General features: G+C 43.2%; 1 protein-coding gene and 1 long non-coding RNA gene across 28 annotated transcripts in view; both read right to left on the reverse strand.

Annotated features, from left to right (window-relative positions):
* RBFOX1 (RNA binding fox-1 homolog 1) overlaps positions 1-20,012 on the reverse strand; it is a 2,264,635-nt gene that overhangs the window by 605,002 nt on the left and 1,639,621 nt on the right. For 2 of the 27 annotated variants that reach the window (XM_085017662.1, XM_085017650.1), the window contains exon 1: positions 15,223-15,428. The exons of the other annotated variants lie outside the window; for them this stretch is intronic. In XM_085017662.1, coding sequence (XP_084873788.1) covers positions 15,223-15,240 — 18 coding nt within the window. In that variant the 5' untranslated portion in view covers positions 15,241-15,428. Of the gene's footprint in view, positions 1-15,222; positions 15,429-20,012 lie in introns of those variants that run through there. 27 annotated transcript variants of the gene reach the window in all.
* LOC146404561 (uncharacterized) lies at positions 6,871-14,780 on the reverse strand. The gene is made up of 2 exons (XR_014840859.1): positions 8,649-14,780; positions 6,871-8,204 (listed from the first exon to the last, which is right to left on the reverse strand). It is a non-coding gene; the product is annotated as an uncharacterized LOC146404561 (long non-coding RNA).

The following is a 20,012-nucleotide window of genomic DNA, read 5'->3' on the forward strand; positions in this document are numbered from 1 at the left end:
TAGAATCCAGTGACCCAAATCAAGAGGAATATTTCTTTCCAAGGAGAGGAAGAGTAGATTCTGTCAGGTCTTTGCTTGCCAACACTGTGTTGTTGGGAGTTAGAGAAAGGTGTCCTCCTTTGGGTAGGACCGGCTCCCTTGGGTGCAAGAATTGGCAGTTTTATCTAATGCATGTGCAAATAAAATCACACCCTGGCCCCTGGGAGGCTGCAGCTCCAGGCTTTGGCACACAGCTTGGTCAGGGGAGCAAAGACTTGGTTTCATCCTTTTATCAATGCCGTACCGCTGTTCCTCAATCGTACAATCCCTGGACACTGGATACAGACAGACCAAAGGCAAATGATACTTGTTTAAAAGTCAGACAATCCAACGTCTTGATTTCTGAGTATCAGTCAAGTTCTGACATCAAGAGAGGCTGGGAGCAGGGACAGGCTTGGGAGCCATGCCTGAATTTATCTTCGGTGGCAAGCAAACATTGAAAAATACATGTCATACATTAAATACCAACTCTACATATCTTAAAGTCTTGCTCTCACCAAAAATGCATCTGCTGATAACCTTATAATACACTCTTATCTTAGTCTTAACAACTGTCATATGATCGTTTCAAAACGTGTCACTTTTCGATATGTGATCTGCTTCCCTGCCACAAATGCTTCCAATTGTATAAATGGGTACATCATTTTTTCTGGCTCCAAGGCTCTTTCTTCCGCCTAAAAGTCTCTGGTGTCACACATATATGCACTGTCATATTCTACAACTGCTATTACCAACACCCTGGAATGTAACTCAGAGATCTCCTTCCATCACATATGAGTATTAATTTCTTTCCCCTGAATGATTCTGTCTTACCTTCAATGAATAGTGCATTCTCCAGGCACAATGGTCCATGATAAATGTCTCCAGGCTAACGGAGGGTTGGCACAGCACTGCCTGACTTTCCATTGGTGCCATGCTGGTGCAGAAAGAATAAATTCCTGGCCATGGGAATGAGTCCTACACAGGCCAAGAGATCTCTGCATAGACAGCTCTGACTGTTTTAAGCCTGGGTACACCACTGAAGGAAGGCACCATCTCTTCTCTAAAAAAATAAGGTATCATGAGATTACTGGCTTTTATTCTCTTCTCAACAAAAACGTGAGAAGATATTTAGAATATGTAAATAACACAGTATCAGAGATCCTTGCCCATAATATTTTCCCCATGTCCGATGTTTATTTCCTTGGGATATAATCCTTTCTCAGATCAAAAAGTACATGTCTCTCTCCTTTAAAAACAATCTTTATACTTGCAAAACTAATCTTTAAAAACGTTAGGCAGTTTCGAGTTCCATCAAAATGGCATGAGAAGAAGTACCCTCAAACTCTGGCAAGTACTTGGGGTACTATCCCTTTAAATTTCTCTTAATTTAGCAAAACGTTTGTTTCAGTTTGCATTTATTTGACATTGGGGAGGATGAACATAATGTCCTATAGTTATGTCCGTTTTATTTTCTGTCTGAATTATCTGTTCACTCTCCTTTGCCCACAGTGTACATTGTAAAAGTTGTTGTTGCTCATTTCATTAATATTTATCATGAGCTATGTTAAAATGAACTAAAAAAAACCTGATATCCAACAATAAAATGGGTAGGCAAATTATGGTATATCCTAATGCTTCAAAAAAAAAAAAAGATACAACCTTTAAAACCTCATATTTTCAAATAAATGTAGTTAATATCAGAAAATGTTCCTAAAGCAATTTGTATGAAAATATATTTCCAATATGATTCCAATTTTGGTGGAAAAGGAGATCCAGATAAATTCAAACATATAGATATTTTAAAAGACAGAGGAATGTAACAAAATATTAAGAGTGGTGAGTGATAGATTCAGAGATTGTTGTTTTTATTCACATTTTGATTTCTTAATAATGTCCAAACTTCATTTTCATTTTCATAAAGAAAGTACCCATTGTTCTTTTTTAAAAGAACACTTTTCCTGGAGTTGCCACCATGGCGCAGCGGAAATGAATCTGACTAGGAACCATGAGGTTGTGTGTTCGACCCCTGGCTTCGCTCAGTGGGTTAAGGATCTGGTGTTGCCATGAGCTATGGTGTAGGCTTGGATCTGGCGTTGCTGTGGCTGTGGCATAGGCTGCAGCTCCCATTGAACCCCTAGCCTGGGAAACTCCATATGCCTCGGGTGTGGCCCTCAAAAGACAAAAGACAAAAACAAAAACAAAAAAACACAAAAACATTTTTCCTGGGCATTTTCTTCTACCCATTTTTCAGAACACAGATGCTAAGACCCAGTAGTGACTCATTCCTGTAAAGCCCCATTTTTTTTTTTTTTTTTTTTTGTCTTTTTTGCTATTTCTTTGGGCCGCTCCCGCGGCATATGGAGGTTCCCAGGCTAGGGGTCAAATCGGAGCTGCAGCCCCTGGCCTACGCCAGAGCCACAGCAACGCGGGATCTGAGCCGCGTCTGCAACCTACACCACAGCTCACGGCAATGCCGGATCCTTAACCCACTGAGCAAGGGCAAGGATCGAACCCGCGACCTCATGGTTCCTAGTCAGATTCGTTAACCGCTGCGCCACGACAAGAACTCCTAAAGCCCCAATTTTAAAACTGCTTTTATATCTTTTATTCTATCTTCACCTCATGCTTCTCTGAAGCTTTTTCCCCTCTATTGAGAATTATTTAGTAACTGGCAAAAACAAAACAAAACAAAACAAACAAACAAAAAACCCACCAAGCATAAATTCTCACTTTTCAGTGCAAAGCAATGAGCCAGGCACAAAACAGGGTCCTGCTACTTCATCCTTAAGCACCTACAGGTTTTGTGCCCATTTTAAAGAGGGGTTAATAAAATGTTCAAGATCACGCAATGAAAAGCTGGCACAAAGTGAGTTTGAACCCAGGCTTGGATGGCTCCAAACTCTTTGCTCTGCTCTTGCATCCATTTTCCACGGCAGCAAGACAGAGGGCTCGGTCAGCTGCCGAAACTTGGCCCCTGCCCACGGGTGCCAAACAGAAATGCAGAGATAGAGTTTTGGGTGAAGGAGGAAAAGATAGCTTTTATTGCTTTGCCAGACAAAGGGGGCCACAGACAGCTAATGCCTCAAAGACTGTGCCCCTCTGGGTGAGAGTAGGAGGTGGTCTCGATAGGGATGGGGTAGGTGCAGGTAGTTGTGGAAGTCTCAGTAAAGGATAGATAGAAGGGGAAGTCTAGGGGATATTGGGAGAGCACTGTAAGTTAATAATTGCTCAAGAAAGCCATCAGAACAAGGCAGGCTTGCTTGACTAGTGGAGGCACCAGACATTGGATGGGGGATGGGATGAGGCCTGCCTTCAGATTCAGACAAAGGGCTGGAGTTTGAGCACCGCCCTTCTGTGGACTTGAATATGCACCTCACCAGATACTCAGGAGGAGCTACTGCTCAAAGAAAGAGGAAGAGGTGGGCCTTTCCAACCCCCACACCCCTTGGATAATAAAACTGTAGCCCACCAGATCCTCACGGCAGCTGCCCGCTTGCATCTCGCATAAGCATCCTATCTTAATAAATCTATCTCTTGCCTATCATTTTGCCTCTTGCTGAATTCCTTCTGCATGGAGGCATAAAGAACCTGAACCTCACTAAGTCCAGACATCAGGTGAGTGATTCTAATTTCAAACATGGGTTCAAGTCCCAGTCTGGGTCCTGGCTTGGTTCAGGGCATTAGTGCTGTCAGTGTCAGCTTTACAGTTTTGGGAAGTAGAAACTAAGGCCATAGATAGGGATCAGGGTAGAGGCAAGCTTGCACTGTTTAGTGGCCCCAGGACCGGTGCTGGTGGCCCCCCTTCTTTCCGGAACGAAGAATGCTCCATCAAGTCATTAACATCTTCCACTTATTGGGAGTTAGTTCTGCAGAAGGGCTCAAAGATATTGTTCTGTGTATCTCTTGAGGGGGAACCAGGATCCTGCCCCAAGTCTGCACTATTGTTTCTGGATGCTCTTCCCTGGTCTCTGCATCCCCTCCCTCCCCCTGATTAGCAGCTGTTTGAACCTGCCCTTTGGAACTCAGGGAAGGTCCTGGAGGCTGAAGCTTAGTCCCCTAAAAACAAGAAATGGGGGCCACAGAAAGGCACATGTGCCCAGGAGCCCCTCAGGGCCCTGCTCGGTTACAAGTCCTGCACTGTTCACACCTGCCTTTATCCTTTACCTATGTTTATTCAGAAGATGTTCTTTGTTACAATAATAATAATTCTATTTTCCTGTACATCTAAGACCAACACAACATCATCAACCAACTCTATGCTTCAATTAAAAAAAGTTAAAAATAATGATAGAGATGGAATAGGCACAGGTAGTTGTAGAAGTCCCGATAAAGGACCATATTTAAAGAGGGAGTCTTAGGGGACATTGGGAGCTCACTGTAGGTTAATAAATTGCTCAAGAAAGACATGAGCACAAGGCAGCCTTGCTTGATGAGTGGAGAATTGCCTCAGGTCGTTGGGTGGGAGATGGGATGAAGCCTGCATTCATATTCAGACCAAGGGCAAGAGTTTGAGGACCACATTTCTGTAGAGTTGAATACATACCTTACCGGATACTAAGGAGGAGCTACTACTCCCAGAAAGGAAGAGGCAGGCTTTTCCAACCCTCACTCCCCTTGGAGGATAAAACCCACCTGATCCTCGGGGCCGAGCTTCCGTGCCTGCCCACTTGCATCTCTCACAAGAGTCCTATCCTAGTAAGTCTATTTCTTGCCTATCACTATGTCTCCTGCTGAATGCCTTCTGTGCAGAGGCATCAACAACCTGAACCTCAGTGAGTCCAGTCACAGGGTGAGTAATTCCAATTTCAAACATGTGTTCAAGTCCCAATCTGGGTTCTGGCTGGGTTCAGGCCGATAATACTGTCATTTCAATAATAATGATAACTGTGGTTAGAGCTCACTTTTTCCAAAGGCCTTCTACCTGTGACATTTGATTCTATGTACCTTTCTCAGACGATTCCTTTGTTCTTCGCCACCACTATCTGAGAAAGTTCCAAAGCAAGGCTGCTGTGCAAAACACGGAACACACGGTATAACTTGGCATTGACCAACCAGAAAGAAAGGGCAACTAATCGAAAGAGGATGCTGGCTGTAAGCAACCTGCCTGGCCCTCACCAACCCGGCTTAATTATCTGCAGGGTAGCAACCTCATGCAACAGTATCAGCCCCATTTTAAAGATGGAGAAATTGAGGGTTACCTGTGGATAATTGAGGAAAGGCTTGATTTTTGAATATGTGTCTGCCTCACTGCAAAGTCTATCATCTTAACCATTGTAATGCCCTAGGTCCTCAGAAGAAACTCAGATATTATTTGTATCTGATAAATCACTGTACATGTCTTAAGACTGTCTCTGTGTGTGTGTGTGTGTGTGTGAGAGAGAGAGAGAGACAGAGAGAGAGAGGTAGTGTGTGTGTGTGTGTGTGTGTGTGTGTGTGTGTGTGTGTGTGAAATCCCTTTGCTTTTGCAAAGTATGCTACCTTTGGCTTCGGCTTAATTTTATAAATGAAAGAACAGCGTGGGACTTTTGGCCCCTTTCATTGGTTTAAAACACCGAGGGCTTCAGGGAAAATGGGACACACGTGTGTATGGGAAAAAAAGCATCGTTTCCCTTCCCTCAGATTCTCAATCCTCCATTAACTAATTGTGTTCCTCTTCTCATTTGTAGCACTTGCCTCTTTGATTAGCCTTTTAATTTAGCACATTAACAACGTTCTCTTTACTTGAATACTCCATCACTGAGCTCATTTAAGTCAAACGCCCTTGAAGATGGCTTGAAATTCCTCACTGCGCTCACTGTTATTAAACTGTTTGGTATTTCTGATTGTTCGCCCCCTGTGCTGGGTGATGGGGCAGAGCAGGCCATTGTGTACAGAGCTGTGATTGATTCAAGGATTCCCCCAGCCCATTTCCCCGCCCCAGGCTCTGCAGGAGACCTCCAAGTCTCAATATATTCCACTTTTCTCTTTTTCTTCAGTTGAGGCTTTATGTCCCTGCCCCCTATGAGATTTTTTGGGTACATACGTACAGGAATCCTGCTGATTCAGCATAGGCGGAGGACTCGCAATAGGGGTCTGAGGATCTGGAAGGATCAAAGTTGGATGCTCGGAAGGGGTGGGTTTAGTACCTTTGGGTACCTGCCTTTGATAAGTGGTAACGAAGTCAAAGTGGGTGGAATTTGGTTCTTTGTAGCAGATGGAGAGATGCTTAAAATCCTGGGAGGAAAGTGACTACTCGTCTCTCAAACACGTCTCAATTAAAATAAGGGGGGGAAAAAAAGGCAACCCACGCCCCCTTGGTCTTTCCCCAGGCTCTGCAGGGTCAGCCCCCCCACCCCCCGCCCTGCCACCCCTTGTTTTAATTCTAGGATGCTGCTTGAGAGATGAGGATCACTGAGGATGCGTGAAGGGCAACGCAGCTCTGCCCCTACTTGACCTGGCTCCTGCCGTGGCGGGACACTTTTCTGGCCTTGCTTCCTCACCCTCTGCACCTTGGCTGACCTGGCCTTCTGGAATTCCTTGCCCACAACATCCTCCTTACTGCCATCTCAACTTTTAGCAGCTTCCTCCCTGAGAGCAGCCTTTTAGCCTCAGGGTCCGAAGCTGAGAAGACCCCTTCTTGCAAAAGTCTGGCTCGATGTCCCCATTCCTAATATTCCTCCTGTTTTTCCACTACGCAAGCACTCTTTTTGTTTCTGTCTTATTAGACGCCGAGAGCTATAATGATAATGTTTATTTATTTGTAACGTGGGCATCTGTTGTTTTTACCCAACCTGTACTCATTTCTCCTTCAGGTAACAGCTCTTGACTATTTCCTGGGAAACTGCCTCTCCCTAGCTCTCAGTTCATGGATTTCTTTTGTTTGTTTGTTTGGTCTTTTTGTCTTTTAGGGCCACACCCACAATATAGAGGGGTTCCCAGGCTGGGGGTCCAATTAGAACCGTAGCCTCCAGCCACAGCCACAACAATGCAGGATCCAAGCCTAGTCGGTGACCTGTACCACAGCTTGTGGCAACACCAGATCCTTAACCCACTGATTGAGGCCAGGGATGAAACCCATGTCCTCATGGATGCTACCACGACGGGAACTCTGACTTTTTTTTTTTTTTTTTTTTTTTGAGCTGAGCCTCTTCTCAGATTCCAAACAGCAAGTATGTTACATAGGTGTGGACATTAGGTCTCAGGAATTGGTTCGGGTAGGCAGGTGACTCAATTCAAATGCAACAGAATGGGCCTCAGAACACAATACATCTTGGATAAGTGAGATCCATTCTTTGGGGCTGCAAGAGAGTGGACATCAGCCCTCAGCCACTGATGATACCGTGGCCACCTCCTAAGAGGAGCACAGGAGAAGGGATCCAAGAAGCTGAGTTGGATTCCCAGTGTCATGGCTTGAACACCTGCATCCACCTGGCCTTGAAAATCCATCCTTGGATTTCTCAGATATGGGAGCCCCTTTAGTCCCCTTTGAAACTCCATTCTGCAGCCACGTGCCTCAGCTAAAACCATTTATCTACTGGTTTTATTGCTGTGTTACCACTTGTGCTTGTGTTTTATCTGCATCCTCAACTACATGCAAATCCCAGGAGGACTAGGACCATACCACAGCTCTCTGCTCCCCCAACACTGAGCACACACAGTAACCAACATGGTGGAAACACTCTCTGATGATTTTTGAACAAATACACAAATGTAAAAAATGAAATTCTAATTGTTTAGTGATGCCCCGAGATCTTGTAAACATGACCCTCATTGGAAAAAAACAAACAAACAAACCCTGAGCTCCCACCTAGGCTGCTTGATGACAGCCAAGTACAGAGAAGGCTCAGGCCCCTCTGTCACATGAAAGGACTCACAAGGTGATCCAGAGAAAGAGAGAAGGAACAGCCAAATAGAAGAAAGCATGCAGTCTCACACCACTGACCAAGATTTAGCCAAATTTTCATTTTGTCACAGGTTCTATTAAGACAAAACATTCTAACCAGAAACAAAAACCATGAACTTTGTCAATAAACAGATGAGCGTGTCACAGAACTGCAGGTCACTCTTTAACAGTACACAGATTTTTCTTCAATGAACATTTGTCATTTGGGCAATCAAAGAGAGGGGGTAATGCAGATGTTATCCACAGCAAATTATTTAAATGTAAGCAGAGAGCACTCATGTGCCTCTCTCTCTCTCTCTCTCTGTCTCTCTCTCTCGCTTAAAATCTCCATCTGTCAAAGGCATCTCCATGTCAGCCATACCACCCATCTACTGGTCAGACAGTGGAATGGGATAAATTATATATGAGCAATAAAAAAAAGCTGCAAAAGGAATATAGCATCTGCATGTCAAGGTATCTGGGGTGGGGGGTGGGGGTCAATCCCATCCACAAAATTTGAAAGGCTGACTCTAAATGATAAAGCCCCATGGAAGGTCAGACTCAGAATGCAGGTATATTCCGTCGTAGGTAGGTGTATTCAGTCCAGTCTGTATCACCACGTGAAATAGCATTTGATTCCCTGCAGTCGTTTCCAGATCTTCCTCTTCCTACACCTACCTCTCCTTCCCAATTGTTTTCTCGAATTTCCACCTTAAGACGTTTTTGGATAATACATGGAAAACACGATATACAATTCTCTCTCTACTTGTCCTCAAAGCTTCATGTTCCTTAGTTGTCAAAACAATGCTCTGTTGCTTCCCGAAATGATCTTGTTGGTATTGAATATCAATTTTTCAATTTGTTCTTCTCTGAATGGGGACATCAGGTGTATACAGAAACTAATTTGGATACGTCGGTCAAACCTGCATAGTTTGATCACGTATTTGTCTGAAGGTTTGTGAAATGTTCTAAAGGCATATGAAACACCACTGCAAATATAAAATTAAGAATAGGACTGCTTCACATTAAGTCTTTTTTTTTTTTTTCCCTGATCCTCTGGAGATCAAGAACCTGCAGAGTTGGCCCAAGACTATGTTGAAAACTTAAACATAAAGCCTCCATAATCCTTTTATGTTAATGCTCATCAGGCTTTGCTCTAAATACATTATATACACACTTCAGGAAGGAATCCAAACCTAGTGCCTAGAATTTCCTACTGAGAGAAAACACTGGCTCGTTTTTTATTTTGTTTCCTCTGATGCAATGCTATGTGTTTGCTGCCCTATAGAGTCGAACCATTATTTTTACAAGAATCTTTAGATACAAGAATTCAATGAGTTTAGTGTCATTATTAGATTGGAAAGAAAAATGGATGGGGCTTTATGATACAAATCACTGTACAGACAAAGAGGAATGGGTGTGTAAACAGAATTTCAGAAAAATACAAAAAAAAAAGTGCTGATCAATTTACATCAATGGCTTCTGGGTGCTCAAGCGGAAAATAATGTATTACTCCTTGGCCAGAGAGAGTCTGCCCTGCATAGAGGCCATGAATGGTTAAGCCAGAGGGAGAGAAAACTTAAGTCATCAATGAGCTCCTCTTCACTAATGCTCCAGCCACCCACGTTTCCTCCCATCCTCTGGAAGGTGGAGAGGTTGCTAAGGGCCAATCAGTCTTCTTCTACCAGAGGAGAATCTGAACTGAGTCCCTCCGACTTCAAGGTGCTAGAAAAGGAGTCCTTTGCAAAGGTGGAATAATTATCTTGAAGCAACACGACAGATGTTCCTTTCTTGGAATGTAGAACAGGAAGTGGGACTGGGTTTGGAGGAAGAGAGTGGCTGTTAGAATGTCTGGGAGAGTGGAGAATGCCTGGAGCTCTGAGCTGCCCCTGGTGATATGCAGACTGTAGCCAGGCTTCCAGGATGAATTACAGTCCGGGAAGCTAAGGGGTGAGTACCTTTATCCTAGTAATCAGAGGTGGCAGGGGCCATTTGTCTCAGCCCCTAAAATATACGGATATAGGTGACCAAATGGGTGCTCGGTGAACTGATCAGGTCAGTAGAGATGAATTACGGAATCAGAATTCACTGGGGGAAAATGAGTCATCTTTGTATTCCTGAAGCATTTTGCTACAAAGCAGTCCAGTCATAAAAACATGGAGACCCTCCGCTGCAGCGTAGAGCACTGAACTCCTTCCAACAGCAACGACAACGGCCACAGCAAGAACAACCACAGCACGACTCCTCTAGGGTCCGTGAGCAGTCTCTAGCCCCAAATTCCCACAACAAGGAATCATCCAACAGCACAACCAACTTAAATAAGAGAGACTATCCTCGGGTCTCTGGTGCAGCAAAACAGAACGAGGAACCACAATAAAAGAAGAGGCTCTGAGGTAAGATTGGGCCAAAAGGAGCAAATATCTGAAGCGGAAACAAAGGATTAGCCCGTTTGTGAATTGCAGTCAACAGGTGATTGAGGTCAACAATCAACTCTCCGTTTTCAGCACACTGTTTACTCACCTGTACACTCCCCAAAGCTCAGTACCATGACTGGTATACCATGCGCGTTCAACAGAAGCTGAATAAATCATCAACAGACTAAATGTGTGTTGGCTTAATGAATATGTTAACACCATGCTAGGTATTGGCAAAGATTTTTATCAGCAGCAACAATCAGCCACAGGTCAAGCACGGGCTACGTGAGGGCATATTCATACGCTGGAATACCATCTAGGCAAGTATTAACCACACAGGTGTGGAAAACAGTTTATGGCACAAAATGTTAAGCGACAAAAGCGGGTTACAAAACGCCAGGTTCTAAAACTGTGATCTCATTTTTTTTTTCCAATCAAATATCCCCTCTCAGAGGCTTTCTTGTTTTCCCTCTTCAGTTTCAATGTATCTGAACTTGAAATACATTTTGCAATGGATACGACATTTTAATACAGGAGCATTTGGGCTTCTTCACAGAACCACACACATACACTCAAAGCAGAAACAAACTAGCAAATAGCTGCAAACCCTCTTAATAAATCAATAGCATGGCTTTTAATCCTTACAATCAATGCTGTCTCCATAGTGAGACCATAAGCATATGCATGTATATGTATGTGTTAGAAAAAGAGCTATAAGAACTTAACTAGGGTTAATATTTAGGTATGTATCTTAGGTGGGAGGAGAGGTCATGACATTTATTCTCTTCTCGTGGACTAATCTGACTACAAAGGGCATGTGTGTTGCTCGAAATAAAGGAGGAAGGTGAATGTACAATAAAGGGAAGGGATGTTTCTACCTTAAAAGGGTTTAAATAAAATTGGCATGATGATCCAGTCACTACCATTTATATCTATAATTTATGCGTAAACTCTACTCCATGTAGAAACTATAAGTTAAGCATCTGTCATCAGTGAAAGGCTAGAATGCAGAGCATAAAGCAGAAAAATTTCGGGCATTCAGGAAAGAAAGTGGAGAATCCAGAGGAGGGTCCCAAGCACCCAGGATGAGATGCGAATGCAAAAAGTAGGCTGCAGGTGTGCTCAGCCACTTCATGAGTTTCCTCAGAGCAGACTGACAATAGATTATTCTGGTTGATGAAGTTTTTGCCAAGGGTTAGGCACAGTGGGAGAGACAGGACTGCCAGGATCCTGGAGAAAGAAGGATGAGTTTTTGTTTGTTCGTTTGTTTGTTGGTTTGTTTTTAAAGTGATTGAACTGCCTTGGCAAGAGCAGTGATGCTGCCTATTGGAGTGACTGTATCCCTCCCCTGTCTTTACAAAATCACTCAGAAATTCTCCACTTGTTGCTATATTTCTGCCATTTTAAGCTAGGAGACATGTGTTTAAACCTCTGTGTATAAAAGGATGGAGGGAGCTATGCAATGATAAGAAAGTTAAAATCAAGATTTCAGTGTTTTAACCATGAGTAAAAAGAAGTGAGGAAGAGATCTTGGTACACAAATGAGAATGTTTGCGTAGGAATAATAAAATGGAAATGGTTCTCTATTTTAAGAGAGAAAAGAAGCAGAGAGAAATTAAAAGATTCCAGAGTCAAAAAATGAACACTCACTGCAGTGGAGTTTAAGCCGGAGACCATTTGGTCCAGGACATGGGGGATTAGGGAGAGTGGTGTCTTATCTCCAAATTAGATGAACAAGTGTGGATTGTCAGTGTGTTCTGCACAGCTCAACTGTATCCCCAGAAAGACTGATGCTGATGGAATTAAATAGCCACAGTTGTGCTGTCCAAGAGGGCTTTATCTTATTCTAGAGCATGGGTAAACCAGTACCCCACATAGATGAAGGCCTCGGGAAAAGTGACTTCTCTGCTTTCTCAGGGAGCCCCCAGGGGACGCTGTTTCTCTCTTCCATGGTACCCGAGTTTAGTGGATCAAAACTGCTGAGAAGTTAACAGAGGGTGCCAGGGAACTCAACTTGCTTTCCCCTGTACACCAAGCTGTCCTCACCCAGGGGAAATGAAGCACAACGAAAATAACGTGGTTTTTTTTTGTGTGTGTGTGTGTGTAGGAAAAAAGCTTCCAAGAGGAATCCAAGGAAAAACTATACAAATGTTAGATGGGGCTAAAAGATTTCAGGGGTGTCCGTCTGCAATTATATTATCAGACTGGCATCTAGGCACTCCACTGTGATTTTAATTAGGACCATGGCTAAGCATCCCACTGCCTTTCTCATCCTGAGGAGACAACCCAATGTACTACAAGACCTGAGTGGCGACAGAGGGGAAGCGAGAAGACTCTCTCCCCTGCTCCCACACCCCCCCACAGCAAAAAGTTTCCAGCCTAAAAGTGTCCTCACTGAAATCCTGTGCTATTAACACAGGTGCATGAAAAGAGCCTACTTGACAAATTTCAGAAACAAGGACGGGAATAAACTGAATATGGAATCTGTTTAACCGGATTTCCAAGTCTCTTCATTTCCATTTTTACATCCATGAGAGAACAGCAAACACTATTTTCATACATGGATATAGCCGAGACTCATTTTCCTAAAGCAAGACGAGCTCCTTAAAAGAGATATCAGCTTCATTTAGAGTATCTTTATTTACAGACTAGAAAGCAACGGCAGAACCTCTGCATTTAAAAAAAAGAAGAAGAAGAAGAAGAAAGAATGAGAAAAACCCTCCAACCCCACAGTGTTAATGCCAGCTCACTAATTCATATCTCCTTAAACAGCATGGATCCAGCTGTTCCAATTTCAAGTCTGCCATTTTTTGAATGCAAACCAAAAAACAAACAAACAAAAAAAACCCAAAACTGGAATTGAACTTGTAAAAGAATACTTGCACACAAGGCAAAGAGATAGTAACCGTTCTTGTTTTTTTTTCAGTTTGATAAATGCAGTTAATAAAAACATACAGCACTAAAAAAGCATTGGTCAGAATGAAGAAAATAGAAATTGAGGGATGCAGCTTTTGCAGGTCAAGGAGTAATTACCAGGAATCAGGTTAGCAAGCTTTCAGGGCCTGGGAGAGGGCCTGGAACATGTAGTGTCTTCCCCTCTGCTGGGAGTTGCAAAGATGCACAGGTCTAAGAGCCAGCAAACTTCATAAATAAAATCAAGGGGCACCTCTTAGCAACTCAGAGAAAAATTGTATCTGGCAAACTGTTACTCCCCACTGCTTAAAAACATTGAAATTTGTTTACAATTAGCCAGGATCCACTCACAAAATAAAAAACCAAAATAAGACTCCTTTCTCTCAAACACCGGCAGTTACTTCCATTCTGCCGTGATCCCACGTGACAAATATTCTTCGTGCTTAAAAATCAGCATTTGTAAACATTCAAAATTTTAATTGTTTCCACCTCTACTGTTAAAAAGAAATGACATGAGAATTCAGCATTTTTAGGTAAAACTGTCTCTACAAAGTTTATGCGAAGTTTATGCTTCTCGTGATTCTGTATTTCCAAACACCTCTTTCATGACAAGCAAGTTTAAAGATGAAAACTTGCCCTGAAATGAAACAAAATCATGAGCAAGATAGCCTGTCCCCCACTGGCGGAATTCATCATATTGAATCAGGTAGAAATAAACCAGGTGGAAATGGAGCTAAAGTCACAGTAAAAGAAAATGTACACAGGAACAGAGGAGGGGGAGAGGAAAAAAAAAAAAAAAAAAGGTCGACGTGGCAATGCTCACTGAGGGCTAAAGCGGAGACACCAGCAGAGGTCAAAGAACAGAGGTTTTGAACACAGAGGCTTTTTTCCCCCAGAGCGATGACAAGTTCACGGATCTGAGTTGAACTAGAAGAACGATCCGAGGGAGGAAAATAAGGAGAGGTTTTTCCCAAGTACGCTGAACAACAAAAAACAACAACGATGATGATACTGACGAAAAAGAGAAGCACGTTTTATGTAGCAAATGCCTCCCTCCCTTCAAACCGCAGGGAGCATCCCGTCTTTCACATGAAATCACAGAGCCAGGTCTTTGGCTGATAAAGGCACACGACTCCTTCAGTGGCAAAACCCAACTAGGATGTGGATGTGTCCCCCACAAACCAAACATGATTGAGACATTTTTCTAAGCCTTTCATGCTAGATTTCTGTTTTTTAAAATTGCCTTGACAGTGCAACAGTGGAAATCGAAACGACAGGTTACCACTTCAGCGCTTTTATTTGAATGCTATCTCCTGAAAACAAACAAGGAAACAAACAATAACTAAATAATATTTATCAGTAAGCCAGAACAGGTTACAAGGGAAATCTGTTACCAGACCAATCCTGTAAAATGCACACACACAACACACACCTGGTGAAGGAGAATAAGAAACTCAGCTCGCATCTCCGACACTCGGCCCCCAAATGACAAATAAGTAGTCACTTGTGAGAGAAAACAAAACAAACAAACAAGAACCACCACCACTCAGAACAATTCATTCTTCATAAGCTACAAGTGAGGCAGAATTTGACTCATGCCTGGATCAGCTTTTCCAGACCTTTTCTTTATTTAAATAAAAAAAAAATTTCTTGCTGAATGACCATCACAGTGTTTCAAGAAAAGAGAAAACCATGCATCTCCCCCATCTCTCTCTCTCTCTCTTTTTTTTTTTTTTTTGGTTTCCTTTTTACAACTGCAAATAAAACTGCAGCTTAATGCTAATGAAGCAGGTCCTGCCTAAACTCCCACTGGAAACGCAGGCACATGTAGTGTAGCAGTGCAAGATTATTCTGCCACAAGCATAATCACCTTACACAAAATGCGATTACTCTGGGCTGCAATCTTTATCCCCGAAGTCAATTTATTAATCAGAGAGAATGAGAGAGAGAGAGAAAGAGAGAGGAGGGGGAGAGAGAGAGAGAGAGAGAGAGAGAGAGAGAGAGGCTACCTACCCACAAATACATCATCATCTTGAAAGAGAAATCAAGGCTCTCTGTCAGCAAACAGAAGTCTCCTTACTTCACCCAGAGTGTCTGGAAGAAAAACTGAAACCAGTGGGTAGAAAATCTTGCCTTTTCCTGTCAAGTCCTTAAGGTTTGGTGTGCTTGTTTATGAGTTTATGAGGATAGCATTCCTTCAGTGGCATTGAGTGTGATGTGACTTGCTTCAGGCTGCCTCCCTCTCTCTCTCTCTCTCTCTCTTCCTAACTCTTGCTTTTCCTCTCTTTCCTGTCAAGGCTGCTTTGGTCACAAATTCCTGGTGTGGCTCCTTAATGAGCAAAAATCCAGACACACTTTAGGCAGCCAGCAAGAGTGACGACCACAAACCCTGATGATGCTTGTAGGATTAATAACAACAGCGATGGTGTAATCCTAACCAGGCGGGTGCTACACCATTTCCTGATGGCTGGTGGGAGGGTCACGGAAGTCCCCACTGGTGGAATTTACAGGAAGGCAGCCGATCCTCTGGAGACAGGCACATCTGCACAGAGCCGCTGACTCTGGGAGGCCAGCATCTGAGATTTTTTTTTTTTTTTTTTTTTTTTTAAGCTCAAAGTAAAGCTCCAGCCGCAGAGAAAAGAACATGTGCAGTAACCCGGCTTCCCCTTTATCTCTTTAAATGTACTTCAGATAAAAGCAGCATCCAGTCCGGTCAAGGCCTCCCCAGACTCATTGCTGTTAGCGCACACAGCTCAGCACACTTGTCTACAGCCATCTACCGACCCCGTCGTGTCATTGCGGGCTTGGAGGCTGCCTGCTGCCCACGCTGCAGCTGCCGCCTGCCCATCGCGGCGCAGGGCTCTCAGCCAGGGTGTGTGCGGGAATGGGCAGGAAGGGGGGACGGAGGATGGGCCGTTGAGGCTGCTGTGCCAATTCAGCAAATCAAAAGCAAAACCAAGCCCCACCGACTCAACCCAGCAAATGGAAAGCCTCAGAAAGACTTACTGGCACAAATGTTTAGCCTTTCTAACCTATGGACTGAGATGATACACACGTCTCCTTAGGACACCAGATGTGTGTGTGTGTGTGTGTGTGTGTCTGTGTGTGTATCTGTGTGTGTGTGTCTGTGTGTGTGTGCATGCATGCTTTCTTCTCCCTCATCCTTTGCAATTGCCGACTGGGGGAAGGTTGCAGTATGTGTACAACCGGATCATTTCAACCGACTCTCCTTACACAAGCCACAGGCTTGGATGCACAGCTTAAGATTTCCTGAAATCATCCAAGAAATTTTTTTTCTCCCCTGAATCAATTCTCCTTTATTAGTTGTTCTTTTTAATCCATTTTAAATTGTATACTTTATCTTGAAAATTATCTCCATTACTGAAATACATTGCGAACGAGAGGATGGGGAATGCAATTTGCCCGGCATATTAATTGATGCAGTGCTCAATTATTGATATATGGATAAAGGAGGAATTAATATTAAAATACATCTTGTACATTAGGAGAGAGGGAGGGGAAAAAAATGATCTCTCGCTCAGGCCTGAGTTTTGACCATTAGTTATGTATCTACACATCACACAGAGAAACTGGCTGAGACCCTGGCTGATTTACATTTCTCTCTAAAATTACATAAGGCAAAATGTCACCTAAATAATTAAAATGCATTCGCTACATGGTGGAGTCTTCTGCAGCACTGGGCAGGTGGCAGGGCACCTGTTACAAGAGCCCATCGACAGTGCCATCAAGATGCATAATAGCTGAGTGGTTTGGGGAGAGCCAATGCCAAGACATACCATTAGACAAACAGTGATGGAGAGATCCTCAAAGCTGGCTTCATCCGGGAGGCAGGAAAGCAACCGCTGCCAACAGCTGGCGAAGGCTCCATCGCGCATCCACCTTGACCTATGGCATTTTAGAGGCCACTGAGGCACAGCCAAAAGGATGGAGAGGAGGGTGGCCAACTGTCCCCGGTTTGAGAGGAGCTGGGGATTTTCTGAGATGTGGGACTTTCAGAGCTAAAACTGGGACAGCTCCAAGCAAACGAGAAGGGCTGGTCCTCCTCCTTTGGAGACATCCTGGACACACTTTGTCACGCAGTCAAGAAAAACAGGAAGTCCATCATCTTCATTGCTTTTGGCAATGGATAGCTCCACACACAATCTCCACTAATTCTAGATTTGCACAGAGGACAAGATAGGCCCTTCCTGATAGAAAACCTTGGGGAACCATCACTGAGCACTTGTTCTTTAACTATTTATGTGTGTTCATATTCACTGATTCTACAGATACTCTACTGAGCATCTACTGTGTATCAATCTCTGGGTCGGCACTTGGGATGCAGTGGAGGCCAATGGGTGATACAGCTGTTTCAAATCAATAGGCAGGAAAAACCCTGAAGATGCTCTTTGGGCTAATCCTGCCTTTTTTTTTTAATGTAACTTATTTGCCAATATTGAGAGACCAGGACATTTCCAATGAAAATCTAGAAGTACCATTTCTTTAGAACTACTAGATGCTCCAGCAATGTAAGATCAGTATTTCCACCGTGGTGACAATGGGCTAATGCTGAGTAGCAGCTGCCCTCATCAGATGCAAATGCTTTCCATTTTTCCACAGTCTCCACTGCTCCCAATCGTCCCTGAGACCAGACGTTACTTGGCAAATGGATTCCTTGGCTTATGGGCCTGGCTCTTGGGGATACTTATGTTTGTAGATGCCTCTTGATCTTATCTGGGATGTAAGAACAGACACACACACACTGAACACTGCACTTCAGATACAGAGTTCATACAGAACATTCACAATTAAATTTAATGTGTATTTTATCTTTAGTATCTCCTACTCTGAATTAAGATATTGCTACATTAGTAGAAAAGATAGATAGATAGATAGATAGATAGATAGAAAAATATGATAGACGAGATTGAATAGATAGATAGAAAAATATGATAGACGAGATTGATAGATGACCTATAGATGATAAATTAGATTTATGATTGATAGATGATAGAAAGATAGAAAAAGATGACAGACTTGATTGATAGATGACAGATGATAGATTAGATTGATGATAGATAGATAAGAGAGAGAGATTATCTCATACTTTATCTACATTTTATATTCACCAAATGCACTTTTCCATAATGAGAGTTACAAGGCAAGTGTCCTATAAAGGGAGAAGTCTCATTTCAACTTAGGGCAAGTGAGCTGTGGAGACCAACTGGGCTCTGGTCTTTGAATCTCAACTTAGAGAAATCTCTCACCTCCTCCAAAATCCCCTCTCCTTCTCACGCGGTCACTGAAGTCAGTTCATCCCTGCATGGGGCTGTTTCATACAAATGGTTTGACTGCAATCAACTAAAGGAAAGAGTAAGTCTCTTTATGCCAGAGGTCACTAGATCAGTGCAAATCCACACTCTCTTCCTCCTCTTCAAGATGTGCATAGCAAGATAAAGTTTGACAATATTAATGTGTTTTTCTCTCCATATTTGCCTCCTTTCTTCCTCCACCTTCACGTCCAACTCACTCCCCCCACATCCTTTTCTTGGCACACAGAAATACAAAGATATCATCTGAAATTACTTTTTTTCTTTCCTTTAGCTAAAGCCTAAGTCAAGGAAATATATAGAGGGTTGGTTCATTTGACCAGTAGAGTGGTGTCTTTTTTTCAATTAAATCTGAGCATCTTCAAACTTGAATTATGTTCTCCTGTTCACCATGGTCCCCACACATCTTGTCTGTATCACATCATGTTGGCCTCACTCACCCACTTGCCTAAGTTTTGTTGGTATTGGAGTCTATGACTTTTTTTATCAGAAATTCATGAGAGAGATTAGAGCAGGTAGCTTAAAAGGTGACTGGGAGAGTGGTGGGAGTGCCTTTGAGAGGTAATGGGAGAGAAGGCGCTCTGAAGATGACAAATGGGCCAGACATCTCTGAGTCCCAAGAAGAAGAGAGTTGCACAGTGACCCTAGGAAAGCTAGTTCTAAGGGCCAGGGTTTGCAGCTTCCAAGCAGAGCCATTGTTCTTAAGGATGACAGAGAAGTAACTGAGCCACCAAGTCAAGAGGAATCAGGGGGGCACCACACAGCAGATGTTGCCTTGGTAACCACTATCAACAGATGGTCCATGACCCATCCCCACTGCCTTCTCGGTGTTGTGCAAGTCACACCTCCTAGACCTCTGCACATGCCTAGGAACACGGTGAGCTGTAGGATGGCTGAAAATGTATTATTTTGCCTGACAAGTAAGATAGGAGACTGGATTCAGAATTACGCTGATTCAAAACAAAGGACAGAACATCTTATTATGCACCTCTGAGTTAACGAACTGACTGATCATACAAACTCTAAGAAAGCCAACAAGGAAACACATCGGATCCAGGGACAGTCTAGACTCAGTAGCCTATAAGAGATCAAGGGATTTGTACCTAGTGTGTGTTTTGTGTGTTCAGCTTCTGTTAGCATAAAAGACTCCCTGGATAGTGTTTTCTCTCCCGCTTCTCAGCCTGCACCCTCTCATCTTCCCACCTGCTTTGAACACGTGCCTCCTCTGCCAGGAATGAGAGTCACCCAAGACAGTAAACCATTCTATCACTGTGACACAAGCGGGAGACAGCTGTTCCCCATAAATCAAGTTTGGGCTGTGTGATGATTTCTCTACTCTGGAGTCCAGAGGTTAAACAGACAGAACAGAACATTCAGTGGGCTGCCCCCTCAGGGGGGTATCAGCAAATTATTTCGATGTTTGAAATTCTGCTCATAACCAAATTGATTATTCAATCAATTCCTCAAACCTTG

Source organism: Sus scrofa, chromosome 3 (assembly GCF_054392235.1).
Source record: "Sus scrofa isolate SSC_HxYL_T2T_F1_AM1 chromosome 3, Sscrofa_HxYL_maternal_Yorkshire_Landrace_v2.0, whole genome shotgun sequence".
Classification (NCBI taxonomy): domain Eukaryota; kingdom Metazoa; phylum Chordata; class Mammalia; order Artiodactyla; family Suidae; genus Sus; species Sus scrofa.